Source organism: Camelus ferus, chromosome 34 (genome assembly GCF_009834535.1).
Source record: "Camelus ferus isolate YT-003-E chromosome 34, BCGSAC_Cfer_1.0, whole genome shotgun sequence".
Classification (NCBI taxonomy): Eukaryota; Metazoa; Chordata; class Mammalia; order Artiodactyla; family Camelidae; genus Camelus; species Camelus ferus.
The window spans coordinates 19,105,418-19,123,065 of NC_045729.1; the positions used below are offsets into that span (position 1 = coordinate 19,105,418).

The 17,648-nt window shown below is 58.0% G+C and overlaps 2 protein-coding genes across 3 annotated transcripts; both read left to right on the forward strand.

The window, feature by feature from the left end:
* The first annotated feature begins 1,005 nt into the window (after positions 1–1,005).
* TEX52 (testis expressed 52) lies at positions 1,006–14,358 on the forward strand. Of its 2 annotated transcripts, none has more exons than XM_032473151.1 (4): positions 1,006–1,126; positions 2,161–2,711; positions 5,013–6,550; positions 14,222–14,358. In XM_032473151.1, the coding sequence occupies exons 1-3, from the start codon at positions 1,055–1,057 to the stop codon at positions 5,299–5,301; spliced, it is 912 nt and encodes a 303-aa protein (XP_032329042.1). In that variant the 5' UTR covers positions 1,006–1,054; the 3' UTR covers positions 5,302–6,550; positions 14,222–14,358. The 2 variants fall into 2 exon arrangements, with proteins under 2 accessions (XP_032329042.1, XP_032329043.1); XM_032473152.1 differs by lacking the exon at positions 14,222–14,358 and adding an exon at positions 3,868–4,672 and having other exon boundaries at positions 5,013–5,131.
* Positions 10,449–17,455, forward strand: NRIP2 (nuclear receptor interacting protein 2). The gene is made up of 6 exons (XM_032473154.1): positions 10,449–11,130; positions 14,222–14,374; positions 15,432–15,514; positions 15,830–15,951; positions 16,190–16,242; positions 16,540–17,455. Exons 1-6 carry the CDS (start codon positions 10,912–10,914, stop codon positions 16,630–16,632), a joined length of 723 nt encoding a protein of 240 aa, XP_032329045.1. The 5' UTR covers positions 10,449–10,911; the 3' UTR covers positions 16,633–17,455.
* The last annotated feature ends 193 nt before the right edge of the window (positions 17,456–17,648 follow it).

Below are 17,648 nucleotides of genomic sequence, written 5' to 3' on the forward strand. Positions count from 1 at the left end.
AGTGGCTCTGCTCACCAGGGTACCTCCTACCACCCCTCCCTCCCGCCACCCTGGGTTTCCAATTCAGCTCTCCTGCAGGAAGAATTCCTGGTAAAACATGTCCCTCGAGATGGGTCAAGAGCCGAATGGGGGTGGGGGGAATGGAGGACGGTGGAGCAGAGTGAGTGCCCTGGCATGTCCGAGAGCCGTTTCTCGGATCAGGGTCCTAATCATGCCAGAGAGACGTAGAGAGCTTGGCCCGAGTCTCCAAGAGGCGGGAGGGCAGCCCCGCCTGCCTTCCTTAGCTTTCACAACTCAGCTCTGCGCAGAGCCAGGCCGGGCCCCAGCTGACTGCGTGTCAGGGAAGCAGCTCCAGAACACTACTGCCACCAGCTACTCAATAAAACCCAGGGTGGAGATGCTGGTCTGCAGCATGCTGCTGTCCGGTCCCTGCGGCGTGAGGAGGGGGTGGAAGGGAAAGTGCGTGACGATGAAGATGGTGGTGACGGGGAAGAGGCACAGCCTGATGCCCACACGGAGCCCTGGAAGAGGGCACGAAGGGCTTCAGTCCGCTCCCCTACCCTAACCCCAAACCCACTCCCCCACCCCACCCCCGGCTCCACACACAGCAGTCCGCAGTTTCCCAGTGCTGGTCCTGCACAGCCGGCCTCTTTTGGGAATCTCTGAACCTGCTGGCTAACGTAGGCCTTTCAGAGTTCCCCAGTAAGAGAAAGGCCTACGCAGGGGCACCCCCCAACCTCAGAAGGATGGGCCCAGTTACAGATGCCTCCTGACCACCTCCAACCCCACCCAAGGCCGGGAAGCCAGCCTGCCCTGCTTTCCCCTCCCCTGCCTTCCTAGGCAAGTCCCTTCCGAGTCCTATCCCCTGCCTCCCTCACCCGAGACGAGACGCAGCTGGGCCCAAGGCGCTGAAAAGACCTCCCAGGGAGAGGTAAGGACCTCCTCTCTGCGTCACCACCCAGGAAGTGTCACCGTGGCAACCGCAGAGGCAAACAATGCTGCCAAGAAGGACTTCTCTCCAGAGCTGCCCCTCCTGGTTGTCAGACCCAGAAGAATGGCCAGCAACGTGCAGAGGTCACCCTCAGGGCAGAGTAACCCATCCCGCGTCAGGGAACCTTTTCTGAAGGTAGGGAGGGGCCAGGGCTGCATCTCTGCACCCCGCTGGGTGAGGGGCTGCCCCCGCTCCAGGTGGGCCATGCTTTCCCCTGGGCTGCAGCGCCCCGGCCCGGGAACCGTCTGCCGTCTTCCTCTCTTGGTCCTGGAATCTTGTGACACGGAGCTCAGGACAGAGGAGAGATGACGTCTGGTTAACATCTCCCAGACCTGCCCCCAGAGTGCTCGTTTAGAACTGACAGGGGATGGGACCCAAGAAACAGGTGAGTTTGGGGGCGTCAGAAAAGTCCTAGGAGCAGGGGAGAGAGGTTTAGACGTGCACATGGCTGGTCCCAGGCCTGCTGCTTCCGCACGCAGCACCGCGCACCGCGGGAGATTCATCCGCCCTCTTGCCTTCTGCGTCTTTGAGTTGGAGCAACAACCATGCTTGCACGCAGGTTGTGAGGGTTAAATGAGATGTGGATAAATATTTGGCGAAATGTCAAATACACATTTTCCACTGTTTATTTCACGGGGAGGGGGCGCCAGAAATGGAAGGAGCCGACATTCCATCCCAGGAGCTTTCTGCACTTGCTCGTATCTTAACGAGACAGTGATGGGGGAGATGCACTCAGGCCAGAAAAGCAAGTTATAGGGGCCCTGGGACAGAAAAGCGCCGGCCCCGTTCTCTGGAGAAAGATTTCCCTTCTACCCTCGGCCGGCTGAGGGCCTTTCCCCCTCACATTTCCTCAGGCCCCACGTGCGGGGAGGAGCACCAGACCCGGGGCAGGGATGGGGGCGGAGTGAGGAGGGGGACACTGAGCTGAGGAAAGAGCGGGGGAGGTCCGAACCGCAGCCTGACAGCTGGAAAGAGACCAGCAGGTGAGAACCCCGAGGGTCCCGCAGGGCGGCGGTGAGCGCTGACCCGAGCGCCGGGCAGGAGGGAAGCGGCTCCGCCGGGCCGCCCCGCCCCGCCGAGACCCCGGGAATCCGGGCCTGGGGGAGGCGGCAGCGCGGCTTCTCCGGGAGGGGGGTCAGAGCACCGCAGGCTCCCTTGTCTCTCCCTAGATGGTCCGCGCCCGCGAGCCCCTCCCGCCCCGCCGCACCAGGGCCCGGCGCGAGCTCCTCCTGCCCCTGGCGCCCTGCGAGCCGCCCGGCTTCACACCCCAAGCCCGCCGCCAGCTGGCCCCGGAGCTGCCCGCCCGCACGGAGATGAAGGCCAAGGTGCGCCAGCGAACGGCCTCCCCGTGCGGGGACGAGGCCCCGCACTCCTGGGGCTTCCACACCTGGCTGGACGCGGGGCGCCTGCCCGCCGCCTTCCGCACCAGGCCGGACAGGCCCTACGACAGCAGCGTCTGGCGCTGGCTGACGGACGCCAGGGCCCACGGCCGCCCCCCAGCGGAGGCCCCCGTGCCCCCTCCCTCCTGGATGGGCCAGAACAGCTTTGTGACCTTCATCGGCTCCACCCCTATTTTCCTGGACCCAAACAGGAAGACCCAGGTGATGCTCTGGACGGTGAAGGAGCTGAGGGAGGTGGAGAAACTCAAGCTGAGGAGTGAGGCAAGGGCGCCTCCCCTCGATGCCAATGGCAACATCCTGCCCCCAAAGACCTTCCAGAAGTAAGAGGAGCTTCTTTCTCGGGGAGCCCACCCCACCCTCCCACCCAGGCACCCTTCACTCTCTCTGATTGCTCTTTCTGATGTCCAGCTGGCCCTCTAACCTGCCCTCCTCTGGTCATTTGAAAATTAAACTCTGTCTGGATGGAGATGAGAGAAGGCGTGGAGGCCAGGGAAGGACCTTCAAGGGAAAAAGGCTTGATTTTTTTAGCTAAAATCTAGGGGATACAACTGTGTACTTAAAACACCTGCTAGGCTCCAGGGATACAGAGAAGTGTATTCAGTCCTTGCCCGCCAGGAGCTGGCAAAAGGCAGACACCTAGACACGCGTGAAAAGACAGCTACCAACACAAGCCCACGCATGCTCAGTGCCCAGAATGTGGGACGGACAGTGGGTGTCATAAGGATGTCAGTTATTGACAGAAGGAGCCGAGAGCTGGAGGCAGGGGCTTGGATTAAAGTCCAGGCTGTGTCCCTTTGACCAATTGCTTAGTTTTTTCAGACTCAGTTCCATGCTTGATAGAAGGGGAAGGGAGATGTCGTGCCTGCCTCAGTGGGTGAACGTAGAGCAGGGGGAATGGACCCATGAAATCCCTGCACAAGAAGCAGACATTATCACAGAAATTCAGAAGAGGGAGGGGTAGGCATAGGCTGGAGCTCCCCCCGGAGGCCATCGTGAAGAGATCACATGAAGGCTGGGAAGGAGGTAAGGCTTCAGAAAGGCCGACAGGAGAGGCTGGAGGACTGGCCAGTGTGAGCAGAAGCAGGAGCGTGAAGAGGCTGTTTGAGATGGGGCATCTGAAACACAGAGAGGTCAAGTATCTTGCCCAAGTTTGCACAGCCAGTAAGTGGCAGGGCTGGGATTCGAACACAGGGAGCACAGCTCCAGGCCTGCATTCTTGACCACCATGCTCCCTGTCCCCTCTTGTCCGACTAGGGAATCAGACAAGTGCACAGCCACTGCTAATATAAAGGCAGGAGGAGAGAAACACAGTCACCATCCACAAAAAGAGCTTGGCAGCCTGCTTGGCGCACAGTCAGTGTGTGATGGTGGAGGCAGCCTGGCCCTGGAGTCGAGCAGATCTCGGCGGGGATCTGTACCAGCTCCCATGTGCTGCACGACCGCAGCCTCAGATCCCTTGGGCCTCACTCTCCTCAGGTGTGTCTTGGAGATGTACCTGGTACCCTGCAAGGTTGTCGGGAGACCAAAGGCATGGTGCCTACACGGAGAAGGGGCTCAGTATATCGTCCCCGTGAGAGAAGGACCCCGTCTCCCTGGTTGCAGCTGCAGCCCCGCCTGGGAGTGGAGAAGAAGGAATGAGTCTCAGACATGGTTCTGCTGTGGACGGAGGAGGCAGGCTTTGAGCTGGCCCTTGAAGGGTGTGTAAAGTTAACCAGGTGGGAGCAAGGAAGAGTGCAAGAAGAGGCCCACCCCGCCCCGCTGCCCCTTCAGAGCAGCTCTCAGGGCTTAGAAGAAACCCACCCCCATCAGTGAGATGCGCGTTCTGAGCAAGAGACCCGGAGGACCAGACGAGGCTGAGGCTTCAAGATGCTCATGGTCCTTCGGGGAAATAGAAGCTGTATAAGCAAACCCCGCCGCTCCCCACTCTGGGGGGACATTAGAATCACCCAGGCCTCTTTATAAAAATGTTGACATTTGAGCTCCACCCAGGAGAGTCTGACTTACCTTGCCTGGGGGGCAGCTGGGCACTGGTGTTTGTAAAAAGCCCCTCTGGATGATTCTAAAGTGCAGCCACGCCTGAGAACCTCTGATGGAAACCAAAGTCAGCACCTGGAGTGGAGATCTGCTGAGCCAGGGCAAAGCCACTGAATCACAGAGAATTTGCCACTGTTCACCTCTGTTCTGTAAAAAGCGAACGTCCCACTGTTTAACTAAATACTGACGGTCTGCAGAAAGGGGAACTGTCAACCAGTCAGAAGGCGGCAGTTCAGAGCGGGAAGAGGTCTGGGTTCATTGCGTTCACTGTGGGGAGAAGGAGCGCCGTGTTGGTGGAGGAGGTGGGGCTTGGGGGACAGCTAGAATCTGGGGGATTCCCTTACAGACCACATGTCCAAAGGACGGTCCAAAAGCCAAACAACAGTCTCACCAGCCTAACACCAAGACACACCCACAGGGTGCAGGCCATGGGGCATGGGTCAATGTCCCGGCAGGGGGAGAGCTGGGGGTCCCCACAGCCTGATGGCTCACAGCTGCTGGAAGGCAGCATCTCCTCCCCTTCCCTCCCCTGACACCTGGGTATCTCCTTTGACCTCTCCATCCTCTCCATCCCTCACCCCCTACAGGTACCGGCACATCTCAGCTGGAGGAAATTGTGAGCCCCGGGGCCTCCAGCTCATACCCAACCCACTCCCCAGTGACCTTGCCAGGAGCTGGCCCTGCCCCAACCCACTGCCTCATTACCAGGAGAAGGCGCTCACGCTGGCCTTGCTGCCCAGTGCGCCTCTGAGCCGGGACCTAGTGAGGAGTTACCAAACCCTGCTCCAGGACCAGGTGGCCTTGCCCCTCCGCCATCTCTCCAGGGCCCAGCCTGGCAGGACTTGCACAGGAAAGAGGAGACCTGGGCACGTCTAGGAGAGCCTCCAGCCGATGGAGGGCTGCGGCGGGCACGACCCCTGGGCTCCAGTGTTCTCCCCGATGCACCTCCAGCAGGAAGCCTCTGCGGGCTGCAGGACTCTGCCTTCTGGGGAACAGAGCCTGTCCACCATGCCCCCAACTTCATGTGTACCCCAGGCTCCCAGAGACGCTGCTGAAAGCCTCAGTTGTTCTGTCTTCCTTGGAGGACCCTCTCATGGCAGGCGGGAGGACTAAGAGTGGTGGGTCCAGCAGGGAGGGCATGGGGATCCAGCTCCCAGGGACAGACGAGGTGTGGGGAGGGAGAAGGGGTGCAGGGTTGGGGTGGGGGAGGCGCTGGAAGAAACGTGGTCAAGACAAAGTCACCTCTGCTCTCGTAACCCATTTGGAGCAAGACTGAGATGCTCAGAACACAGGAAGCTTTTTAGGCAAAAATAACCTCTATTCCACCCTTCTCTGGGCCATTTGATGTCCAGACAAAGACCAGAAGCAACCCCAATGGGGCTTGGGGGAGCAGAGTTCAGGCCCAGGCTGTGCTAGAGGATGGGGCATCAGGTCTGAGAGAGGCCACTAGGCCTCGGTGGAGGGGACAGGAGAACAAAGTGGGACTCAAGGTAAAAGTCACAGCATCATCTTGGGGCATGGGCCCTGTGCGACTGATGACCCCAGAGGCCTCAGCCTTGGTGGCAGAGGGACCAGAGACACGTGGCCTCAGATGGAGGCAGGCAAGCCTCAGGGGTCAGAAGGGTGCTGTCCAGCTGGGGTGGAGAGTCCAGGGGAGGGGCAGTGGGGCGTGTCCAGAGAGGGAGCAGTGGCCGGGGCCCGCCTCCCCTCCCCCGCCCCATCACAGCCACTGCTGGGCTTCTCCTGGCCTTGGCCCATTGCCTACTTTGCCCGCTTTCTCAAGCCCTGCAAGAATCACCTGGGACTCACCACCACCAGGTTCCAGTCCTGGTTTAACTGCGAATTAGTTGTGCCCCATGGGAAGGTCGTCCCTCCCTGTCCTCATCTGCACCGTGGGAGCCCCTGGGGCATAAAGAAGAGGAATAAGTGAAAGAAGCAGGTGAAGTAGCTGCAAAGTGCCCGGCCCAGGGTAGGCCCGCCCTAAACGCAGCTGTCCATCTTCACCCACGGGAAAAAGGAATACACTTCTAGTGGAAGACACGGGACACAAAAAGCTGCGAATCGTGTGATCCGTTTCTGTGACTCCTCCAGAGCAGGCGAATCCGTGGAGACAGAAGGTGAACTGGTGAGTCAGTGGTGGCCAGGTGCTGGGGGCATCGTCGGCACTGGCTGCCTCACGGCGCTGGGTTTTCTCTTGCGGTGACGCGAATAGTCTAGAACTAGATAGACCTGGTGGTCGCACAACAAAACACCACTGGATTGTACACTTTACTGGAGGTCAGTTTCATGTGAATTGCATCTCAATTAAAAGTAGAGTAAATAGGGTATGTATAGAGAGTTTCCAAAGTTCCTTCTAGTCCCGAATCTACAATTCTGTGCTACGGTCCTTCTCCCCACGGCTTGGGGGCCGGTGGGGAGGCCCGGAGCGGAGGGGTGCAGGAGAGTCTCCCGAAAGCTCCGGCTGGGGGTGATGCTGGAACACGCCCATTCTCCCCACGCTGGGTTGGGGATGACAGTGGGAAGGAGGGGGTCCTTTCCTCGGGTCCCAGCAGGGCAGAGCGGGGCAGGCCGCTGGGAAGCCAGTGTTTGAATGGTGACTGAGCCCCCTGGAGTGGTGATCTGCTCCAGGCCATGGAGCCAGGCCGTCTCTGCCATCCTGGTGCAGCCAGGACTCCAGGGCATGTGCTGTCATCCCGCCCGTCATGCCTGGGTCTCATCACGCGCGCCAAGAGAAGCCCAGGGGATACTAAGAGGGTTAATATGAAGTTTGGGGTTGGGGGGTGGGAGGGAGGAGGTCATTGGAATCTTCAGAGAAATCCTCCCACTCTCTGGCCTGGATCTGGGAGGGCAGAGAGGCAAGCACAGACGCCCGCCTTGCCCACCCAGGCCAGCCTCCCGGATCCCAGCACAGAGGCTTGAGGGTTGCTTCTGGGTCCTCCCCTCCCCTCCTTAACCTCCCTCTACCTCAGCAGGCTTGGTCTCACCCGTCGGTGGCTGAGGCCAGGTTAGGTTCCTGAGCGGCTGGGGCCTGAGGAAGGGCAGGGGCTGGTGAGGCTGTAAGCCGGGGTCTGGAAGCCCCTAGGGGAGGTGCAGGGCCAGCCAGTCATGCATCTCATCTGGCTGTCTGCAGGGTGGTCCCCTCTAATTGCCGGGACTTACCACTGCTCCCTGAGTCAGAGCCACGATCCTCTGCCCAGGTCCCTCCCTGGGGCCCAGGCCGCCCGGATTCACCTCTGCCCTCCCCGGGCCCTGCTGGCCTCTGGTTTCCACTCCCCGCTGACCCACTTGCTCGAGCCCTTGGCCTTCCTGTTTCTCTTCCACCTCTGAGCCTCCCCTGGTCGTGCCGTCCCCTCAGCCACATACACCTCCTCACCCAATAGAAATAGCTGCCATTGCCCATTGCCCATTACATGTAGTGATTTCTGCGACTATTCCCAGAGCTGCCCAGCTCATGTTCGTCTCAAGCCGACACACTCGCTGCAGGTCCTGGGGCAGGGCCTCCCAAAGGCCCGCCTGTAAGACAAAGCTGCTGCCTCCTGGCGCTGCTCACATTCCAGGTGGGAGCTCTGAAGTGTGGCTTCCCTAAGCCCAGTATGGCTTCCACTGGGCGGCCACTGACCACTGACCCTAGTCAGCACCACAGGCTTCCAGGACAACAGTCGGTGGCTTCTTCCTTTTTTTTTTTTTTAAAGGTTTTTTTTTTTTTTTGGAATTTTTTTAGCAGGGAGGGAGGTAATTATGTCAATTTATGTATTTATTTATTTAATGGGGGTACTGGGACTTGAACCCAGGACCTCGTGCATGCTAAGCATGAACTCTACCCCCGGACCCTCCCACCAGATTGCACATTGTTTCAGTTTTACGGGTGAGGAAGTGGATTCCAAAGGTCCAACACCTCACGCAGTCACCCAGCCAGCAGGTGATGGAGCTGGAGCGCCTGACTGGGCCTGTCTGAGGCCGATATCCTGTGCTCAGCCTGCTTTCATCCACAGAGGCAAACACTCCACCTGTCTGTGCCTTGGTCTTGTTGTCCATGAAATAGAAGAAAATCAAATGTAGAGGGTGGCCCCAGCCTGGTGGTCTTTAGAAGATCTAGCCTTTTGAGGGCCGAGGTAGTGTGATACATTTCAAGACTGGCACAGGCCTTCTGGGAGCCTTGCTGGACAGGAGAATTCTGGAAAACAGCTTCATTCCTGTCTTCAGCAGATCTGACGGGGCCAGAGGAGAAAGCCTGAAATAGCGCTGGCTGCCCTCACCCTCCACAGGCTCAGGGGAGCTGTTTGTTTAGCTCTGAATAGCCCACTCTGAAGAATATTCTGGGAATGTCCTTATGTGGCAGGGCCTTTGACCAGACGATTTCCCAGTGCCAAATGAACCCTCCACCCGATCCCTGACATCAGCGATGAGAACGGCACTGTTCAGCCTCTTTCTTCTGGAAACGTGTAAAGATATTTAAAGGCATGAAAGGTTATCCCGAGGAAGGTGGGACAGTATTCACTTCCATCTCTACTGAGAATTGGACAAGAGGGCAGGGATTCTGAATACAGCTACAGGGATTTAGGTTAGATATCAGGAAGAACTTCCTGATAAAGTGAAGAGAGGCTGGAGTCGATTATGCCAGGTCCCAGGGAACAAGCTATGAATCTATTTAGATCAGTGCAATCCAACAGAAATATAATGGAGCCATACATGTAACTTCAAAAGTTTTAGTTGCCATATTAAAAAGGCAAAAAGAAGCAGGTGATGTTAATTTTTATAACATGATTTATTTAACCCAACAGATCCAAAATATTATAAATATTAAAATACTATAATCAACATAAAAATAATGAATGAGATAGTTCAAACTGTTTTTTGGGATTATTTTCACAATCAAGTGTGTATTTCACACTTACAGCATGTCTCAGTTCAAACCTGCCACGTCTGCGGTGCTCAGTCAGCACTTGTGGCCAGTGGCTACTGTAGCCCTCAGCCTGAGCCTGAAATTGCTAAAGACTGTCAACACCCAATGGCAGATCCAAGGTGTGGCCTGGTTTTACCTAAAGGCAGAAAGTTCTCTAGAAGGCCTGAGGACCTATGAGGGTGAAGGTCAGGAGAGCCTTACCTTCTGGATGCCTCCCAGCCTTCCCTGTTGCCCTCCCCGGCAATTCCTAGAACCCACCCAGCAGTGCTCTGTGCTCCCTTTCAGTAGAGGGAACCCTGATCCCCCATCTGTCAGATGCAGGGTTTGATGACTTGTTTCCCCTGGCGGGAAGAGCACCGCCCAAGGGAGCAAGGAAAAGGGTTCTGTCCTGGGGTGGACGAGTTGCTCTGTTCTCTCCACAGCAGGACACAATGCCCTTTACCCTGGACAGTCCAACATCTAGAATTAGACGTCCAAGATCAAGGTGTTGGCAGGACTGGTCTCTCCCTTCCTCCCTCCCTCCCTTCCCTCCTTCCTCCCTCCCTCCCTCCTCCACTTTCTTTCTTACTGAAGTAGAGTTGATTTACAATGTTGTGTCAGTTTCTGATGTACAGCAGAGTGATTCAGTTATACACATACATATATATTCTTTTTCAGATTCTTTTCCATTACAGGTTCTTACAAGATACTGAATATAGTTCCCTGTGCTCTACAGCAGGACCTTGTTGTTTATCTATTCTGTACATAGTAGTTTCTATCTGCTAATCCTAAACTCATAATTTATCCCTCCCCAACGCTTTCCCCTTTGGTAACTGTAATCTGTATGTTTGAATTTTCATATTTTTTAAGCACCAGGACTCCAGGAGCCTTACATAAAGGAGAGGGGGAAGCTTGGGCCCTACTTGTGGGGAGATTCAGAGCTGCTCTGGCCCCCTGGAATCCAGAACCCAGAATAAATGAGCTAAGGACACTGAAAGGCTGAGGCCCAGAAAGGGGGAGGCCCTCCTGTTGAGGGAGAAGATGTGAGGCTGCCCTTCTCTGTTTTGAACCTAGTATTGGCCTGTACCCCAAGCCTGGGGCTGAAGAGCACCCCAGGTGGACACAGTGGGGCAACCCGGGAGACTGGGAGGGTGTGCGCACGCACACACGCGCACACACACACACACACACACTCCTGCATCCCACACATGCCCCAGGCACGCAGGCTGCCGCCCCCGCGCACTGACACACACCTCCTTTCAGACAACCTGGCACGGACATCCTGACAGTTTACAGCTGCCGGCACACCCCCGCATACACACACTACACACACACACACACACACACACACACACACACACAGCGCTGCCACCGCCCACTCCTGCCAGGACCCCGTCAGGAGACGCCACAGAGCCCGCCGGCCCTCCCTCTCCTCCAGCGCTGGGTTTTTCCAGCCGGAGCCCTGCTCCCTCTGCTGCGATCTCTGGAAACTGGTGTCTGACGCGGCTGCTCCTGCATCTTACTTATTTATTTCCTCTTCTCTTCCCACCGCCGCCTGAGACCCCCTGGTTGAGAGCTGCAGCTGGGGAAGGGAGGCAGAGAGGATGGAGGGGAGGACCACCGCAGGGGCCATGAGCACCAGGCCGGAGGCCCCGAGGGAGGAGGGAGACTCCGGGAGCGGGGGACGGGAGGCAGAGCTGCGGGGCCGAGCCCAGCTGAGCCAGCAGCGCCGGCTCAGACAGGCCACCCAGTTCCTGCACAAGGACTCGGCCGACCTGCTCCCCCTGGACAGCCTCAAGAGGCTCGGCACCTCCAAGGACTGGGTGAGGCAGCCCTCTCCCCCCAACCCCTGGGAAGCTCGGGTCCCCCCACCTCCTCCCCCAGGAAGGTGCAGACCCCAAGCCTGCACACCCACCTCCCTGCCCAGTCCCTCCTGGAGGGCTCACCTTGGCCATGGCCAAGCTCCTCACAGGGGCTGCTCCCTCGGCTTGGTGGCTCTGGCGGACCCTTTCTCATTGCTCAGCTCCCCCAGAGAGCCCAAGGCTTGTCTGTGCTGGTTAGAGCCGAGGCTTCCGGGGACTGGGAGCCTCCTGGAGCAGAGCAGCCTGGAGGACTGGCCAGTTTAGGGTTGCGGCTTCCCTCTGCCCCAAACCACAGGTCCCCAAACACAAGGTCTGGGTGTTGATTGCTTTCCCCCTCGTCCTTGCCAGAACCCAGGGTCTCACCTGGCTCCCGCCTGGGGCGCTGGGCCTCCTGAGGGCCCCGGAGCGCCTTCCCTCCCGGGGGCAGGGGCCCTTCCAGCTCCTTTCCCTCATCCCCCTGCAGCAGCCACAGCCGCTGAGGGGTGGGTGGGTTGGGGGCAGCTGCGTTTACTCATTCCCCATGGAGAGAGGGAGGGGCTGAGAGGTGGCTGCTTCGGAGCCAGGGTGCTTGGGCTCAGACCCTGGCTCTGGCCTTTAGCAACGTGGGAAACAATGCAACTCTGTCTCTGAGCCTCGGTTTCTTCATCTGTTACATGAGGATAAAATGAACAGCATCTGCCTCGTAGGGCTGCTGTGGGGTGCAGGAGCTGATTCCTGGAAAGGACTCAGAACGGTGCCTGGCTAACAGGAAGCACCGTCTAAAGACAGTTACTCCTCCAGCTTCTATTCCATTTGGCCTGAGAAAGTAAGCTCCTCAGGGTCCCGAGAAGGTGGAATGGCTCTGGCCTCTGGCTCAGGCAAGGAGCCAGGCTTTGGCAGGAAGGTTTGGGAGCACCCAACTCCCTCCTTCATCTCCTGGTCAGGGGTCTGAGAGGACGGACTCCTGAAACCTAAGAGGCATGAACCATTTCCGGGAGCCTCGGCCACTCCTGCAGGCCCTCTCCCTGGAAACCTGGAGCCAGATGCAGCCCCTCACTGCCTTCCTGAACCAGCCCTGCCTTTCCTTATTCGTCCCAGGAACCACCCCACACACACACACACCCAGCAGCCCCCCACCAAGGGGAAAAGTGACCAGAATGAGATCTCAATTCAGAGAACCTCCTTGCAAACAGCCAGCACAGCTGAGAAAATGACGGATCTGGGAAGCAGGTTCCTTGGCTTTCAGTGGCTAGGAAATTACAGCCTCCACCCTCCTGGGCCCATCCTATGTCTGTGTGGCCCTGGGGAAGATGCTCTATCAACACTGCCATCCCCTGAGCTCTCCCAACTCCGGTAGTCACCTTATGTGGCTTAGGGAGTGAGGACACAGCAGTTGGGAGGAGCCAAGTCCCCGTCCCTGGGACAGCTCTGGGGCAAACTGCAGAGTGTGTGTGTTGGGGGGGGGTTCGGGGGGGGCTGGGTCTGAGCCTACATCCTTCGTGGGAAAGGTGGGAGGAGAGCTGGGAACCACAGAGCTCACTGCCCTTTTCCCAGAGCTGGATCCCCTGCTGGCAGCCTCAAGGGCCTCATTAAGCCAAGGGTAGAAAAACAATCCCAGGCTCCCAAGGAGAGAGGGCAGGTGGGGAAGCATGCGTGGAGGCCAGGGGGAAACAGTCACTGTTCAGTAAGCATGTATTGAGTGCCTACTATAAAGCCGAGCCGAGCCCTGGGATAGAAAGAGGGATGAGGTGCAGACCTGACCTCAAGGGCAGATTATATCTGTGGGAAGCAGGGCAAAGGCGGCCAAGAGATGAATGGGATGCTGCCCTGCTGGTGTGTGGAGGGAAGAGGACAAAGAGGTCAGAGCGGGCTTCCTGGACGAGGCACTCCCAGCATGAACCTGGACTGTCAGACTTAAAAGAAAAACCTCTCTCCAAATAAAGAGCAGACCCTGAACAAGTGTGTTGAGCCAGTCACCCAGTCAGGCCTGGAGAAGGGTGAGAAGAGGCTTCAGGAGGAGGGGTGAGCAGGGGCAGAGGCATGGAGGCGAAGGGCAGCCTGGGCCGGGCAGAGCGAGCAGGGGCGCTGGGGCAGATGTGCAGTGGTCAGGTCACCTGGGCTGTCACCACCAGGTAAGCAAGGTGGGGAGGTGGGGCTCTGATGCATTTTAAGCAGGGGAGAGACCACCGTAGTTCGGAGTGTTTCTTTGTGCTCCTCAAACTTCAGCGTGCACCCGGGCCATCGGGGCCTCTTGCTAAGCAAGCTTCTGGTTCAGTAGGTCACGAATTGCACTGCTAACAGGCCTTCAAGTGACACTGAAGGTGCTGATTTGAGCGCTGCACTTAGAGTCCAAAGAATTTTAGGGACTCACTTGCTTTGAGCAGGTGGATTTGAGAGGCGGGTTCTTATGTACTTAGGAGGTGTCTGGGGACCCAGGAGAGCTGTGCTGACGTGAGAACAGAGCAGTGACAGAAAGGGGCGGGAGGACTATTACCACATGAGGTGAAACTGGTGGAATTCAGGAAGTGGCTGGACAGGGCTGGGGGGTCTGCGGGGGGAGGAAACTGCGGGTGACTCCCGACTTCTTAGTTTAGGAAACTTGGACTTTTTTCCTTTATTGTTTGTTCCTGTTACTTTGACTTCTTTTCATCACATCATTAACCCTGGGATCTGCACCCCACAGAAGGGTGGGGTCCGAAGAAGAAAAAAAGAAAGTGTGTCCCCAGAAATATGTGTTGTAGACCCGAGACAGAATTCCTCACACCTCCCCTCATAATACTATTGCCTGAAATGTCCCGCCAGCCAATAGGTCAGTCTAACCTAGACAGACCATTTCTCCATTGCTGAGCTATCTATTGGGGTCCCGGAAAAACAGCACGATTTGATACTGGGGTTCACTCGGCTGTAACGGTCTGACTGCTGGGATCCTCGGGGAATCTCGCTCCCAAGAAACTCCAGACTGGGCAGGGCTGGGGAGAAGAGCCTGCGATTTGTGCGGGGTCGGGGGAGGGGGGCGGAATGAGCAGCCTGCACACCTGCGCTTAGCATCTTCATTGCTTTCTGATGGAGCCAGCAGCCACACAGTGTGATCCAGAGACGCCTGGTGGAGGGGACCCAGAGTCATGCTCAGGGGGAGTCTCCCCTGGTGCAGGCCCTGATTCACGGCCAGGAGGGCAGGAGGAGGACCAGCAAGACAGAGAGGCCAGCTCTTCTGGTCAACTGCAAGGTGAGACAGCCTCCTGGGACCGGCTCCCCTCACCCACCCTCCTTCCCGCCTGGTAGTGGGGGAAGAGCGGGGAGCTAAGGCACCACCACCCCCAGCCTGGGTCTGGAATTTTTTCACTCCTTACCTCACGGGCCTTCCCTTTGCACGACTCCCTTCCCTTGATCCAAGTAGAATCTTTAAAGGTTGAGTGTGTGCCACACACAAGGGCATGCACAGGTGGGTAAGGCAGCCCCTCCCAGGAAAGTACATGTGCTCTCGGGAGCTGTCCAACCCCCCAGGCAACACAGAGCCCCTCCTGACACGAGCCGGCTCCCGCTGCCCGTCTTTGCTCAGCGCCCCCTCCACCTGCTGACCTTCATCCTGTGTCCACGTTCCGTGATCCTTCAAGCCTCAGATGTCCCCTCCTCCTTGAAAGCTCTCCTGACTTCCCTAGCAGAAGAGCCTTTCCTCCCTCTCAACATCTCAGGCTCTTTACTCACAACCCACAGACCTTACAACTCCCTCCCGTGCACCAGTGACCACACCCCCACCCTCCTAGAGAGCAGCCTTCCACAACAGGTCTCCCGCACAGCGGGTGCTCAGCGAACGAGTGCAATGAGAAAATGACATGGTTTGTGGTACCCAAGTGCAAACTAAAACGTCTGTATTTATCTAAAAGGAAGCAACTGGCCTTCCTTTGCCTGCAGGGGTGAGCCTCTGCTACCAGCATCTAACGTTCTAGTGGGGACCACGCCTTCCCATCCTCCTTCATTCCCAATCCGGTTCCCTTAATCCTCCCTTAACTGGAGGCCCTGGGCCTCCCAAGCACCCCTCCACTTCCAGTCGAACCCTTCCCAGATGCAGGCACTCGCCTCGTGTGGCTCCACTTCCTTTCCTGATTCGGTATCTGACCGAGCTCTGCCTCAACCGTGAGTCCCGTAAGCGTCACTTTTAAAGAGTCAGTTGCTTCTCTTCACTCACTTCTGAAAGGGACTCATCAGGGGCTGGGAAAGGTGACAGAGCCAGCGCCCAGCCCATTCTCCCGGGGACTCACCGAGTGCCCCCTCCCCTTTCTCAGTGCCAGGACCAGGTACTTAGGGTGGCCGTGGACACTGGCACCGACTACAATCAGATCTCCGCGGGATGCCTCAGCCGCCTGGGGTGAGTGAGGCCCAAAAGCATGGATGCGGGGCTTCTTTTTGGGGTGAAAATATTCTGAAATTAGAGTGATGGTTCCTAACTCTGTTTTATACTTTAAAAGGGTGACTTTCATGGTATATGAACTGTATCTCAATAAAGCTGTTATTTAAAAAAAAAAGAATTGATGGGGCTCTGGCAGAGAAGACAGGATTTAGACCCCATGTGGGACCAGCAGTTGGCTAAGAACCCAAGTGTGGTGGGGAGGGACATTAGCTGGAGGGGTGGGGGTGGGGGGTGGGGGCTGTGGTGGCCACAAGCCTTGCTTCCTGACCACAGGTTAGGGAAGAGGGCCCTAAAAGCCCCAGGTGGGGACCTGGCCCCTGGGCCCCCAGCCCAGGTGGAGCAGCTGGAGCTACAGCTAGGCCAGGAGACTGTGGCATGCTCCGCTCGGGTGGTGGGTAAGTCCTCTCCCCATTGGCAGCCCAGCGTCCCACCTCTCCTACGTTCCTCTCCTGGGGGGGCAAAGGCAGAGCCTCTCACCCCTGCCAGCACCAGACGAAATGTCCCCAAAGATGTGCTCGTCATCCTCAAGATTCTCAGGCCTGGGAGGGGTGGGCAGAGAGGGGGCGAGGGCTGACGGGACAGCAGTGACCTGGGGGCACCCTCCAGCTTCTTGTTTTCAAATGGTTCCTGCAGATGTGGAGAGTCCTGAACTCTGTCTTGGGCTGCAAACTCTGCTCGCTCTCAAGGTAAGGAGGATGCTTACACTGGCAGCCACACCGGGGACCTGACCCAGAGGGCTGGGAAAAAGAGATAGAGGAGACACAGGTGTGGATGCTCGGGTTGGCCTCTGATGAGACTTGGAGATGTGGGATTTCACTCTCACTTCCTTGGAGGTTCCTTATTTGCCCACAAGTAACCGATACGGAGAACTGGGTCCCTCCCAGACAGACAGCAGTCCAGGTGAAAGGAAACGGGGAGGAACAGGGAGCAGGGGGTGGGAAGGGGAGGCGGTTAACCGCCAGTAAGCGCACCTCCCCCTGCAGTGCTGCATCGACCTGGAACGCGGCGTGCTGCGGCTGAGAGCCCCCTTCTCTGAGCTGCCTTTCCTGCCTCTGCACCCAGAGCCTGGCCAGTGACCGCTGCCCGGCTGGTCCCCAGGGGGAAGCTGCTTGCTTTAGGGGAAGAGCTGTCAGGGGGATGGGGCATCGCTAGAGCCAGGTAGCTGGGGACTACTGTGTCTGTCCCTTTTGTCACCACCCTGACCCCGCTGTCCCATTGCCCTGCTGGCCACACTCCTGCTTCTCAGCGCCCATCCCTACCCCCCAGGGAGGAGTGTCTCTAGAGACAGCCTGTGACCTCAGGGTTCGGGTTTCCGTTCAGTCTCACCCCCTCCCAAGAAGAGCAGAGCCAGAGCTGGTTCTGGGCTGGGCACTGGGCAGGGTAGGAGTGGCCTGAGTCCGCAGCTGCAGCCTGCGGCTGTCCCCTCCTGCCCCATCCACCCGAACACCCTTGAGGCCTTCACCCCACGTGCTCACGCCACCTTCTGGGGCTGGTCGTCCCCACTGGACGCCCCTCACTGCCCGGGTCCCTGGCCCTGCTGGGGCCCCCTTTCTGATCTGTGCACGGTGGCCCGCAGGCAAGTGGGACAGAAAGGGTCAGCGCACACGGCAGGGAGTCGGTGGAGGGCTCAGGCCCAAAGGCCGAGGGCTTTCGCCAGCTGCCTTCTCTGTGGCCGCGCACACCTGGAGCGGTTGTCATTTGATCACCCCGCACAAACACTGGATGTACCGTTAAGTTACGCCAGATACTCATCCTCCACCTGCTTCCTCAGCCGCTGGGCCCCTGCACTTTGGGGTGCATGTGAAGAGCCGCCCCCCAGGGCTAACAGAATGGTGGGATCGTCAGTACCAAGACCCAACCTGACCTGTATTCCTCTTTATTTCTAGACGTTCCACCTCATTAGACCCACCCCTTCCTTCTCTGTGGGCTCCTCAGCTTCAGCTGGTCTTCTCTGGCATCCGTGGCTTTCTCCCCACCCCTCCACCCCCACCTTGAGCCCAGTAAACACACAAGGAGGCTCTGTGACCTTTACTGCAGGTGAAGAGAAGAGCCCAGACCTTAAGGGGCCAAGGCCCCGAGCATTTCCGTCTGG

Bases quoted from the DNA above. Each gene is read 5' to 3' on its own strand.
- TEX52 (XM_032473151.1), top strand. From the start codon at position 1,055: ATGGCCAGCAACGTGCAGAGGTCACCCTCAGGGCAGAGTAACCCATCC. The intron at 1,127-2,160 runs GTAGGGAGGGGC...GTCTCTCCCTAG, and splicing joins TCAGGGAACCTTTTCTGAAG to ATGGTCCGCGCCCGCGAGCC. The intron at 2,712-5,012 runs GTAAGAGGAGCT...CACCCCCTACAG, and splicing joins CCCCCAAAGACCTTCCAGAA to GTACCGGCACATCTCAGCTG.
- NRIP2 (XM_032473154.1), top strand. From the start codon at position 10,912: ATGGAGGGGAGGACCACCGCAGGGGCCATGAGCACCAGGCCGGAGGCC. The intron at 15,515-15,829 runs GTGAGTGAGGCC...TCCTGACCACAG, and splicing joins GGATGCCTCAGCCGCCTGGG to GTTAGGGAAGAGGGCCCTAA. The intron at 16,243-16,539 runs GTAAGGAGGATG...CTCCCCCTGCAG, and splicing joins AAACTCTGCTCGCTCTCAAG to TGCTGCATCGACCTGGAACG.